This window comes from Zalophus californianus, chromosome 8 (genome assembly GCF_009762305.2).
Source record: "Zalophus californianus isolate mZalCal1 chromosome 8, mZalCal1.pri.v2, whole genome shotgun sequence".
Classification (NCBI taxonomy): Eukaryota; Metazoa; Chordata; class Mammalia; order Carnivora; family Otariidae; genus Zalophus; species Zalophus californianus.
In genome coordinates, this window is record NC_045602.1 from 19,895,549 (window position 1) to 19,908,158 (window position 12,610).

The 12,610-nt window shown below is 40.2% G+C and overlaps 1 protein-coding gene across 7 annotated transcripts in view; it reads right to left on the reverse strand.

Annotated features, from left to right (window-relative positions):
- The window catches only part of ITSN2 (intersectin 2), a 139,888-nt gene that overhangs the window by 80,545 nt on the left and 46,733 nt on the right, over positions 1-12,610 (reverse strand). For all 7 annotated transcript variants that reach the window (XM_027621651.2, XM_027621656.2, XM_027621652.2 and 4 more), the window contains 7 exons: positions 9,879-9,942; positions 9,200-9,337; positions 8,662-8,747; positions 7,695-7,957; positions 6,701-6,850; positions 3,730-3,870; positions 2,636-2,723 (listed from right to left, as the gene is read on the reverse strand). In XM_027621651.2, the coding sequence (XP_027477452.1) occupies positions 2,636-2,723; positions 3,730-3,870; positions 6,701-6,850; positions 7,695-7,957; positions 8,662-8,747; positions 9,200-9,337; positions 9,879-9,942 (930 nt within the window). The remainder of the gene's footprint in view (positions 1-2,635; positions 2,724-3,729; positions 3,871-6,700; positions 6,851-7,694; positions 7,958-8,661; positions 8,748-9,199; positions 9,338-9,878; positions 9,943-12,610) is intronic.

Consider the following 12,610-nt stretch of genomic DNA (forward strand, 5'->3'; position numbering starts at 1 on the left):
TATTCAATTCCATTGTTCTATGTTGTCTTTCTGATCAATAATATACTACTTTAGGGACTAGAGCTTTCCTAACTTTTTTAAAAAATTTAAATTCTATTAATTAACATATAATGTATTATTGGTTTCAGGGGTCCTAACATGTTTTGATGCCTGGCAGAGCTAGTGTCTTCCCCCGACCAATGTTATTCTTTTTCAAGTCTTGCCTAATCTTGCACGTTTTCTCTTCTGGGTGAATCTGTGAATTATCTTGCCAGCTTTCATTTAAAGAAACCTGAATGGAACTGAATGTATGGGACGAAGTAGTAGAGAATGACATCTTTACAGCACTGAGCTAGATCATTCAGGAACATAACATATATCTACTTATCCAGGAATCTTTAATATCTATCAGTAAAATTTTATAGCTACACATTTCTTTATAATAATGAGAATGCTAAGGTAAATGAGACCTCTGTTCATGATATTTTCTAATTAAGTACTTTTGATATATAGTAAAAGTTACTGATTTTTACATGCTCACTTTTTATCCAGACATCTTGCTAAATTTTCTCATAATTCTCTAGTGGTTTTCCAGTATTTCAACAAATATTTTCTCAAGAAATTACACATCTGCTATGTGCAAGGCACTGTACTATGTTCAATAGCAGGGGAAAAAGGACAAGGCATGGGTACTAGCCTCCAGTAGTTCAGAGTCTAGTTCAGTTGGGAGACAAGCAATGTGGAAAAAATCCATTAATTTACATCAAAATGAGCATCACGAATAATGGGTGTTTCAATACTGAATTTGAATAGATCATATCTATGAACACCATGTTAGGTAACTGAAAATTAACAGAGGCAATGTGGTGGCACGGTGGGCTTTGGACTCATGAGAATTTGAGAATGACTACTGCACCACCCTGGGCAACTACTTAATCTCTCTGAGCCTCAGTTTTGCTGAGCTGCACAATGGGAATAACAATACCTACCTTCACCGGGCTGTTGTAAAGATTAAAGGACACAGTGCATGAAAACTACCTAGCATGGTGCTTGGGACATGGTTGGTAATCTTCAGTGGCAACAGAGATGCAGAGAGGAATCTAAGGGATACAGGGTACTTTGCAAACTGCAAACAAAAGCTTCCTATTTTGAACCAATAACTGTAATAACGGGTGACTTGGATCACATTCTATAAGAAAGACTAGCTCTACCAGGTCCCCAATATTCTACATTCCATTCACAATCCAAACACTAAAACAACAATGAGAGTGATGCTATGCTTTCTGTGACTGCACAGGTCAGGATGGCTGGCTCATCCTGCCTCTGGAACACCTGGGGAGGGATGAGGTGGGGGTTGATACACTTTGAACAGCCAAGAAAACAATTCTGTGCAAGGAAGATGGTCTGAGAAGAGACATGGACAGACCGTTTCAGTGGAAGGTTAGGGACACAGCAGGAACAGTTCACAAAAGTAGAATTCTTTATTCCTGGTGTTTCTTCCACATACAGGGCCCTTCACTAGGACACCATTCCCAGCTTCTTTCCACCCCTTCAGTAATTGGTGAGCTCAGGATAAGGACTTGGGCATACACAGCCTAGACCCTTCCAATCCCTTGTGTTCTTGAGACTGAACTGCCCACAGGAAACCTGTTCTACTTTGTCATACACCTGGTTGTTACAAGAGTGGCTGTCCCACCCACAGGTAAGCCAGGCTGTCCAATATCAGCTTTACCAAAAATGAGGCAATATTTTGGTCTCTCATATGTCTTGCTCCTTTGCCTTATTTCTCTATTTGTTCAGAACTTGGGCAAAGATGAGGGATGTTGTTTACTGGACTTCCTAAAGAGCCAGAAGTATAATAAAGAGCCCTGGAATGGGAAGACTGACAGATACTCAGAGACATTTAGGATACTTCAGTTAGTTCTAACACAGTATTTGCAGATTTCCTTTTCTTTAAGTAAACCTTTCTTCTGTTATGTTGTTAATGGCATGCTATCCAACATAGAGTTTTTTTCAGTATCCTGGTTGGGACTTGGATCAAGAAAAATGTTACAGGGCGCCTGGGTGGCTCAGTCGTTAAGCGTCTGCCTTCGGCTCAGGTCATGATCCCAGAGTCCTGGGATCGAGTCCCACATCGGGCTCCCTATTCAGCAGGAAGCCTGCTTCTCCCTCTCCCACTCCCACTGCTGGTGTTCCTGCTCTCACTGTCTCTCTCTCTCTGTCAAATAAATAAATAAAATCTTAAAAAAAAAAAAAAGAAAGAAAAATGTTACAACCCACAAATTACCTTGGACTATTTTGTTCCAAAGGTGTCAGAGGGCCAAGCAGGTAAAAGTCTTTATATGAATCAATTAGGCGATATGAAAGGTCTGGGAAGGGCATTCCATTCTGCTTAGGCCTAACACTGCTGTACACTATCACCCAGAATCTCACAGGCTTGGTCCCATGGTAAAATCTCCTGAACAGTTCTTTACCATTAGTGTAGGATTTGCCAAAATACACATAACATCTGTGATTTTTTCACATTATTCTGAAATTTTAACTACAGACAAGAAATGCTATGTATAACAGAATAATGCTATTTTAACAACAGAGTATGACTGGTACAGTCATTCGGAGAAGAATAAAACAGGTAAAACAAACATTAGAGACTTACCAGGTGTGTTACCGAGTTGCATGTTCTTAATTCTTTCATTTAATAATTGCTTCTCAGGTACCAAATAGATAAGCTTATTTTTATAATCCTTATTAAAAAAAAGTTCAAAAAAATTAAAATTCTGTCATGTTGTTTGAGAATTTTTTGAAAACTTAAATACATGATTTAATCATTCTTAAAACTTAGTATAGGAATAATACGTAGCTGTAAACTGCTTATAATTTATGAATAAATTAGGATGGAATTATGTGTGATTTAAAATACAAATATTTAAACATAAATACATTTATGAATGACTGGCTGGAGAAAAGGTAGTGAAGAAAGTCCTTATTAATGGGGTGTATCTAGAAGTCTTACAGTTTTCAGTCTACTGATGGATGTCCACAGGCACAAGGTGAGAGGTGCCTTTGCTATCTGCAATAAATGGTATTTGTAAGCAGGTCATGACACCCCAGAATAAATATCAGAGAGAAACTAAAGCCTCAGGAATAACTAGGGAAGCACGTTTAAATCAGACAGGAAATGTTATTTGGCCTCTGTCTGTACCAGCTGTGACACAGTAAGAAGACTTTGTTAATTAATTGCTAGTCTATACAGAAATAGAAATTTAGTAAGAGGACTCCAAAGATGCAGAATGCTTCCAGAGTTCTGATTCTGCAAACCACGATAACTGAGCTAGACCCTACTGCAAAGGTAAAGAAGATTACTAAGTCCCCGAGGGACATACACATTCAACACTCTCACCACAACTGTGAAAGAATAACGTTAAGTCAAAATTTCCTAATAGTAGCAGCAATAAACTTAGTTTAACGTATAGGTATATCTATACATTTATTAAAGACTTAAAAGTCGAAGTGATAAACATCCATTTACGTACAAATATTAAGCAGAGTTTAACCAGATGTCTAGTAGAGCTTTAGGGGGCATCTGAGCTTCCTGATATTTATACAAGATGGTGTATATTTACCTCCTTCTAGGTATGAAGTCCATCAGAGACCCAGAGGGGTTCATCACCCCAAAACAAAAACTATTCTAAATTAGGAAGAATTATGAACTGCTCACATTTATGGACAATTCAGCAGCAAAGGACTAACCTGAAGTTCTTGCTGGAGCTGCTTGATTTCCATAATTTCCAGGTCACACTGCTTATCTAGAACTTCCAGCTCAGTCTTTTGAGTTTGTTTTCGGAGTCGGACATCTTGAAGTCTGCCTGAGATCTGCTGATGTTTGCCATTCTATAGGAAGAGCATACAAATATATGGTAACATAAAATGCTAATGGGAAAAGCTCCTATCAGGAGAATCATATTCTTTCTCTTTTTTTAAAGATTTTATTTATTTGACAGAGAGAGAGGCAGCGAGAGAGGGAACACAAGCAGGGGGAGTGGGAGAGGGAGAAGCAGGCTTCCCGCGGAGCAAGGAGCCCGATGTGGAGCTTGGTCCCAGGACCCTGGGACCATGACCTGAGCCGAAGGCAGATGCTTAACGACTGAGCCAGCCAGGTGCCCCAGGAGAATCATATTCTTATTTAAACTTTTAAATGTCATTTATCATTTATACTCAGTCTAGATAAATATCTAAAACTAAGTGGAGGGCACCTGACTGCCTCAGTCTGTAGAGCATGTGACTCTTAATCTGCGGGTCGTGAGTTCGAGCCCCACATTAGGCATGGGGCCTACCTAAAAATAAATAAATAAAACTAAGTGGAACGTGTTCTAAGGTTGTATCTGTTAACTCCAGACAGTTATTAGCAGGAAATGTACCATTCTCAGAGCATAAGAGCCCAGATGTTTATATGAGCAAGCACAAACATAGCACACTGAATTTTTTCTGAATTCAGCAGTTAGGCATTAATATAAAATATTAAAATAGAGACAGTCTCAAAGAATAATGAGGAGAAATAAACATCTATATGTGACTTTCAGCATTACCTTCTCTAAGCTTCTATTTCTACCCTCTACATTGTCATCTAACTTCCTCTAAACAGGGTCCAGGAGGGCCTTTTTGGCACAATTCTCTTCTCCTACACCAAATATTCCTTTCCCCTTCTTCTGAGAAGTAGGGGAAAAAATACCCAACACAAACCAGCAGAGATTCTTAATGGAGGCTAAGGAGAAGGGTGAGGTGTTATGGGCTGAAGTGTATCCTTCCAAAATTTATATGTTGAAGTCCTAATCCCCAGGACCTCAGAATGTGACTGTATTTGGAGATACGGTCTTTAAAGAGATCATAAGGTTAAATAAGGTGATATGGATGGGCCCTAATATAACCTGACCTATGACACGAGAAAATCTGGACACAAAACAGACACCAGAGATGCACAGGCAGAGGAGGGGCCATGTAAGGAAAGAGCAAGAAGGCAGCCATCTGCAAGCCAAGTGAGAGAGGCCTCAGAAGTAACCACACCTGCTGACATCTTGATCTTGGACTCCAGACTCCAGAACTGTGAGAAAATTAATTTCTGTTGTTTAAGCCACCCAGTCTGTGGTATTTTGTTATGGCAGCCCTAGCCAACTGATACAGCAAGGTGAGGAGGAGAAATGAAGCTTAAAAATCACTGATAATGTTTTTACTGAAAAATATGTTTTGTATTTGAGAAACACATGCTAAAAGGAATATGCTATGTCCACCCTACTACTGTCCACCCTAGTGATAGTAAGATAGCCTTACTATCTTCAGCATGTATAGACTCTGGACCTTCCAGACTCTGCACATTAATCTGTGCTACTGCTCGGTATGCAATCCAGGTTCTTGGGGGAAAAGCGTTCAATCAATTGGTCAAATTTAAGGAAAAATATAGTCAAACAGACAGAAATCCAAGTAGCTACACAAAGAAGTTAAAGATTTTTAGGCCTGCTTTGTAGTACTATGGCATGAATACATTGTGATATGCTTTCCTGTCCATTTGAAGGCATAAAATAGTACCTATGACTACAAATGTTGTGATTTTTAAAAATTTTAATTTCAAGTCATCAACCAAATAAAATGTTAGACTCTAATTAAAGAAGATCTAAGCTTGGCTCCACAACATGGCTACACACGTATTTTTGCAAAATCCTATTATACTATCAGGTCAGGCTTATGGAATCTAGGGTAGAATAGTATGCCTTCCCTACACCCTTTCTATCTTCTCGCCTTGCATTTGCAACAAAGCCTTTTAAACAACTTGACTCTCTGACATCTGATGTGTAAAAACTGTAAGCATACTGGTCAATATTAGCTAAGAACCATTGTCCTGCAGAACTGGAAGGAATCCTAAGAGACCATTTAGATCAGGAGTTTCAAATCGTTTTTTCTTTTAGCAAAATCCTTTTTTCCAAGCAAATCTAGATAAAACTCCAAGAAAAGCAAAGCAGGTAACTGTTGAGCTTGTCTGTCATGAGTCATGGGAAGTGCTGGGGAGAAGGGAGCACTGCCCTGCTGCCTTGGCATCTGCCCTCCCACTGCTGGTCACCCCTCTGCAGACAATCTTCTAGACACCAATTTCAAAATTGAAAATTACTAAAATTAAAAAAAAAAATTACCGAACTAGCACAACTCTTTATTTTACAGATGGACAAAGCAAAACACAGAGAAGGCAAATGTCTTGCCCAGGAATACGTACTTTGTCAGTTTCTGAACTGAGACCGAAACCTAATTCTCAGCATTCTGAGTCACTGTCTGGTAAACTATATTGTCCAGACTGTTAAGCATACATGAAAACATGACTATTCAATCACATGGAAACATCATGTATTCATGAGGTAGGTTTAAAAAACAATGACGGGGCGGTTCAGTCGGTTAAGTGTCTGCATTCAGCTCAGGTCATGATCCCAGGGTCCTGGGATTGAGTTCCGTGTTGTCGGGCTCCCTGCTCTGCAGGGAGTCTGCTTCTCTCTCTCTCTCCCTCTGCCCCTCCCTCCTCCCCCTCCCCCCCCACTCGTGCTTGCTCTCTCTCTCTCTCCCTCTCGTGTGCGCTCTAAGTAAATAAAATCTTAAGAAAAAATTAAAAAAATAAAAAACAATGACATTTTTCAACAGGTAACTCTAGCATCATTCAGAAATTTCACTTAAACTTCAGCCATACCAATGCTTCCAACTCGAGATGAAGACTCTTCTTTTTAGAGTTTAACCTGACAATTTCTTCCTGTTCTCTATTCCTTTGATTGAGAAGCTCCTGTCGACGAATCCTCTCCCATTCCAAACGACGTTGTCTTTCCAGTTCCTGTTTTGCTGCCTGAAAATAATGAATTATATTAAATTTTTAAATTAACAATTTTGCATCATTCAAAAACTGATGGGATAACAAAGATAAAGGTGAGGCAGCATTTAGCACTTAGTGGGCTTCAGTGCCTACGTTAGGAAACTGGGCAAACCCAGTTTTATCAGTAGGCCTAACCTACAGACTTCCACAAAAGCCGTATCACCCATCAGACTTTTTGATTGCTTCATGGGACCATCTTCTTGTTTGTACTTTTTTCTTAAACAAAAAGACAATTTCAGAAATAAAAGTGTTAAATGGAATAATCGCACCTTTATTCTGGTATCAAGGAAGAAAAACCCTCTCCTGACATTACTTCCGTGTCATTATGATTTCTGAGCTCCATCCCAAGCCCCTTAAAACAAAGCCAGTCCTTGTAGGGACACCATACAACAGCATTTATCCCAAGGACCTGTGTAAGCCCACCCTCGTGCTTCCCCTCCAGACCTTCGACTCCCCAGTCTCAGCTTTCTGCTGCTCCAATTCTGTGGCCTCTTACTCTGGATCCTAGGCTTACTTTTGTTCATGGCCTGCCTGGATGGACTTCTTCCTCTGGCTCACTAACCTCAGCTCCTCACTCAATTCAGCTTTGCAATCAGTCCTCCTTTGAATGACTTATCACCTGCAGACAGGCCTTTTCTCCCAGTTATTGGCCCTGAAAACCCTTCACAAGGGAAGGAAAGGCTCAGAGTTGGAGAGGATAAGAATGAATGATGCAGAGAAAGAGGCACAACAAAAATAGCCATTTTTAATTCAAATGGAATGAAGCCACTTATTAAATATAATCATTTTCTGAGGAAAAAAATAACTTAAAAATAACCTCTCGTCTTTCTATCTCTTTTCTCCTTTCTTCCTCCCGCTGTCTCTCCAATTCCCTCTGCTTCTCCAAGCGTTTTTCTAATTCAAGTTGTTTCTTCCATTCTTGCTCCTGTAATTCTCTCTGTTTGCGCTCCCACTCTTCCTTTTCTTTCTGAGCTTTACGTTCTGCCTCCCTCTGCTGCTGCTCCATCAGCACTTGGCGTCGCTTCTCCAGTTCCACGTTCCCTCGCTCGTAGTTGGCCTTCCGCTTGTCCTCGAAAGTAACTAAATAAAGCATATTGTAAGCACTCTCGCATGAAGAGCCCAAGAACGTGGACTCCAGTTTCAACACTCTCATGCCTCCTGATCATTTGAGTGCTGTTACTCTGTAGATACTTCCCCTAAGGATAATTTTAACTCAAATGTAAATAGTAAAGTATTTACTTTTGTCTAAGGGTATTCATTTTTGGAAAACAAATTTCTAAGTTTGAATCCATCTGAGAGAGAGAGATAATTTTACTATTACTGCCAATAAAAATACTTTCCAACTTTTTTCTCAGCATTTTCTTCAAGGACAAACAAAGCTATATGGCTATATACTTGTTTTATTTGATATAGTTCATTAACTTTTTAATACTTTAAAACATCTGCATATATACTTTTTCAACCAATATTTAAACTTTTCTTTACAGCTAAAGACTTCATCACAAAGCTTGCTCCAGTGATTTTTCCTAAAGTGGGAGAAACATTTTAACTAGGATGTCTAATACAGACTCTTGCCAAATACATACACTGTCTCTTCCTCCTAAATACACTTCTCATTTTTTTACTATCTTCATTTTATTGATGTCAAAATCCAACCCATTCGTCAAATAGTTTTCTCTTATATAAAATATTAAGAATGTAATGATTCTACATACTCATTTACATCTCAAGGTAAAATTTAAGAGAACCCACTGTAAATATTCAACTTAGACATTCAATGTTACCTGGTAACTTTTTCTGAGGTTCCTCTTCTTGAATTTTCTGATATGAAGGCAGAGTTCCATTAACAGAATCAATTTGCTTTCCTCCTCTAAGAAAAGCAGAAAACAAACAAATTTAGCATCACGCAGTCTGAGAATTTCTAGACTGTATATACAGATATACTACCAATGACTAGAGCCATTTAATATTTAGAATGCAGTATTAAAGACATTTAGAATGCAATATGGTCTAGAGCTACACTGTACAGCAGGATATGGACTGTCTAGCCAGAGAGATCTGGATTCGCATCACAGTTTAGCTGACTGCTATCCACGAGCAAGTGTGTTCTTAATCTCTTGTCAGTTTCCTTATCTATAATATGGTGGAAACACACCTATTTCCACTCCTTCCTGGTGTAACTCATTAAATACCAAAATCGAATGGCAGCGTTGATGTTTAACTTCCCACTAAACTAGAGCAGAGGCCTCAGGAGATCGCAATGTAATAATCACGTCTGCCCAGGAATCAAAACCATGCCTCTTCACCTCAAGAGGTACCCACCTGAAAGACGGAGGGACAAGCTCAGGAGGCAACGTCAGTGGCAACGGCTGGCCGGCTTTGGCCATGTCGGTGAGGTGCATCGCAAGGATGAACTCTTCAGCTTTCAGCTGTCCATCACCATCAATGTCAGCGAGGGTCCTAAAGCAAATGTGAACGTTCACAGCTTATAAACAAAGTCTACTTAAAGTATTTTCAAGAGTTTAATATTTAATTTCAAAAAAGAATAACGACAGGAAAATAGCTGGGTTAACATATTTTAGTGAAATGTAAATATATATGGAAAAGTGAGCTTATTTTTACCCTTCATTGTCCTATCGCACAAGAGAGGGGAGAAACTTTGAAACAGAAAGGGAAACATTCCTTCTGAAAAGGTGGCTTGTCTCATTTCATGGATAATTCACCTATCAAACACATTTAGCTCTAAATTAAAAATGAGATATTCCCTAATTCTCCATAGATGCCATTATGAAAAGGCAAACTAGTTTTACTTGCAAAATAATTACATGCTACATTGTCAAGAATAACAATTTGTACAATTTTATTGGCTTTCAAGGTTGCATTAGCCTTCAAATGGCTGCTTTTATGGAACATCTTTGAGTCACAAAACTTTTACAGAAACAGTATTTTTCTTACGATAGAGGATGTATAGTTAAAAATCATAATTAATGGACAAACTCACCAAATAGTAGCTAGCTGAGTTTGAGAAAGATTTGACTGAAGAAGGGCATTTCTAGCTTGAAAACCTGATTGGGTGGGGAAAACCAGAAAAAAGAAAGAAAATTCCTTAGCTTCTTTAAAGTCATGCAAACCTAAATAACTGTATTCTATAAAATAATACTGCTGCTATCCTGGGAACTTTTAACATCAAAAAGGTTTTACCACGTGCCAGGTGCTGAGCATTCAGTAGTAATCAAAACACAGCTCTTGCCCCAAGGAATTTAAAATCAAGAATTAGTAACTCGGGGCGTCTGAGTGGCTCAGTTGGTTAAGCAGCTGCCTTTGGCTCAGGTCATGGTCCCAACGTCCTGGGATCGAGCCCTGCATCGGGCTCCCTGCTCTGCAGGAAGCCTGCTTCTTCCTCTCCCACTCCCCCTGCTTGTGTTCCCTCTCTCACTGTGTCTCTCTCTGTCAAATAAATAAATAAAATCTTTAAAAAAAAAAAAAGAATTAGTAACTCAAGTGTTCCCCCATGTCGTTTCAGAAAATAACAGTCCACACCACTGACCAACACGAAGGACCAAGCACTGGCACAGAAAGTACTAGAGGCTGAGCTCTTGGGCCTCCTCGTGCTCCCTGCCCACCTCTAAGTACTGCTTTCTTAGCATCTTCAGACTTTCTCGTCTCTCTCTTTCCTCTGTCTCTACTCTCCCTCTTCCAAACGACCTGTAAATGCTGGCATTCCCCAAGGCTCTGTCCTGGGCACTCTGTTCTCTTTGTGTGTTCAATTCATTTCTGTGACTTTAAATAGCACCTAGATAACTTGCAAATGTAAGCCTCAGCCCAAACCTCTGCTCTAGGTTTAGACTTCTATATCTAACTGAAAAACCTGCTGAAGTATTTCACAGGCATCTCAAACCAAATACGTACAAAATGACTCTCTCAATCCCCATTCACAGCCCGCTTCCTAACCTTCACCCAAACCATTTACCTTTAGCCTTCCCCTTGCTCTGGGTGGCATCACTGCCCCTCCAGGGGCTCAAGCCAGAGAGCAGAAAGTCACCCTTGATCCTTCCCTCATGTATATGATATATGCAACATGACTGCATGTGTGGGTCCTTCTCACTCTAAAAGTCTCAATTTAATGCCACCTTCTCAGAAATGCCTTCTCTGTCCACCCTATGATCCAATATACTTCCTGCTTGTTTCCTTCATAGCTCGTATCACAATCTGTAATATAACATTTATCTTCTTGTTTACCTGTTTATTGTCTGTTTCCACTATCATACTAGGTCCTACGGACAAAAACCTTGACTGCCTTATTCACTAATATATTATACCCAGTGCCAGGTACATAAATGCTTAATAAATATTTGCTAAAGTGATGAATAAAGTTGTAATCCGAAGTTCTCTAAGGTGCAGTGGGGACTTACGGGCTAGGGTTTGAGAGTAATAACAGCATTCACTGGATGCTTACGATCTGTAATAAACTGTTCCAACTTCTTTTCTCTCCCTCACTGATCAAAAATATGCTTCTGTAATAGCTTCCTGACCTGTATTTTCATGTCAGGATAATGGTCACACAGAAATCCCAGGAATCCGGGGCGCCTGGGTGGCTCAGTTGGTTAAGCGACTGCCTTCGGCTCAGGTCATGATCCTGGAGTCCCGGGATCGAGTCCCACATCGGGCTCCCTGCTCAGCAGGGAGTCTGCTTCTCCCTCTGACCCTCCCCCCTCTCATATGCTCTCTCTCTCTCAAATAAATAAATAAAATCTTTAAAAAAAAAAAAAAAAGAAAGAAATCCCAGGAATCCATTCAGAACAGAAAGCTCCTGTTTCATTCACAGGAGCATTCACCCCTGGTGGGCAAGTGTGTGGCTTTCGGACCATGGATAAAATGACACGGCTTCTCTAGGGATGGTCTCCTCGTCAGTAAAGCTGGTGTCACACCTCCCACTCCCAGGTGACGACTAAGCCATGAGTATTGGAAGAGTCAGGCCCTACTCAGGTTCGGCCTGAGTCGAGAACCACTCAAACAACTCTGCACAAAAAAGTGTACGTACCCTGGAAATAGTTCATACCATCTCCCAAATAATTAGTCCTCAGTAGATTTCACGTAAGTGAGATTTGAGGAGGTCTTTATGTTAAAAGAAGGGCTCTTCCAATAAGGGGGAAATGGAAGGTTATTTTAAACCCGAAAAAAAGGTCTAGTAACTGGGGCGCCTGGGTGGCTCAGTCATTAAGCGTCTGCCTTCGGCTCAGGTCGTGGTCCCAGGGTCCTGGAATCGAGCCCTGCATTGGGCTCCCTGCTTGGCGGGAAGCCTGCTTCTCCCTCTCCTACTCCCCCTGCTTGTGTTCCCTCTCTGTCTCTCTGTCAAATAAATAAATAATCTTAAAAAAAAAAAAGGTCTAGTAACTAATGTTTCAGCTCTTGGGTCAAAGACAACTGAAAGTAGACTCCTTAGCATTAGGCAACAGAGCAAACAGGAGGAAGGAAGGAAGGAAGGAATGTAAATGGTTAAAAGCCTACTGGTGGAAGGCTTAAATATGTGCAAGGTGTAAATAATACAAACGGCTATAGAGAGCCAGCAGAGTACTCTACTAAAGCTCACTTGAACGTCTACACTGTTGGTCTGCCAATCCTTTGGATATCCTATTTCCTGTGCCTATAATGCTAGTCCCTCCTTCTCTACCTGGTGGACTACTCATCCTGTAAGATCCAGCTCAGATGTCATCTCTTCTATGAAACGCTCTC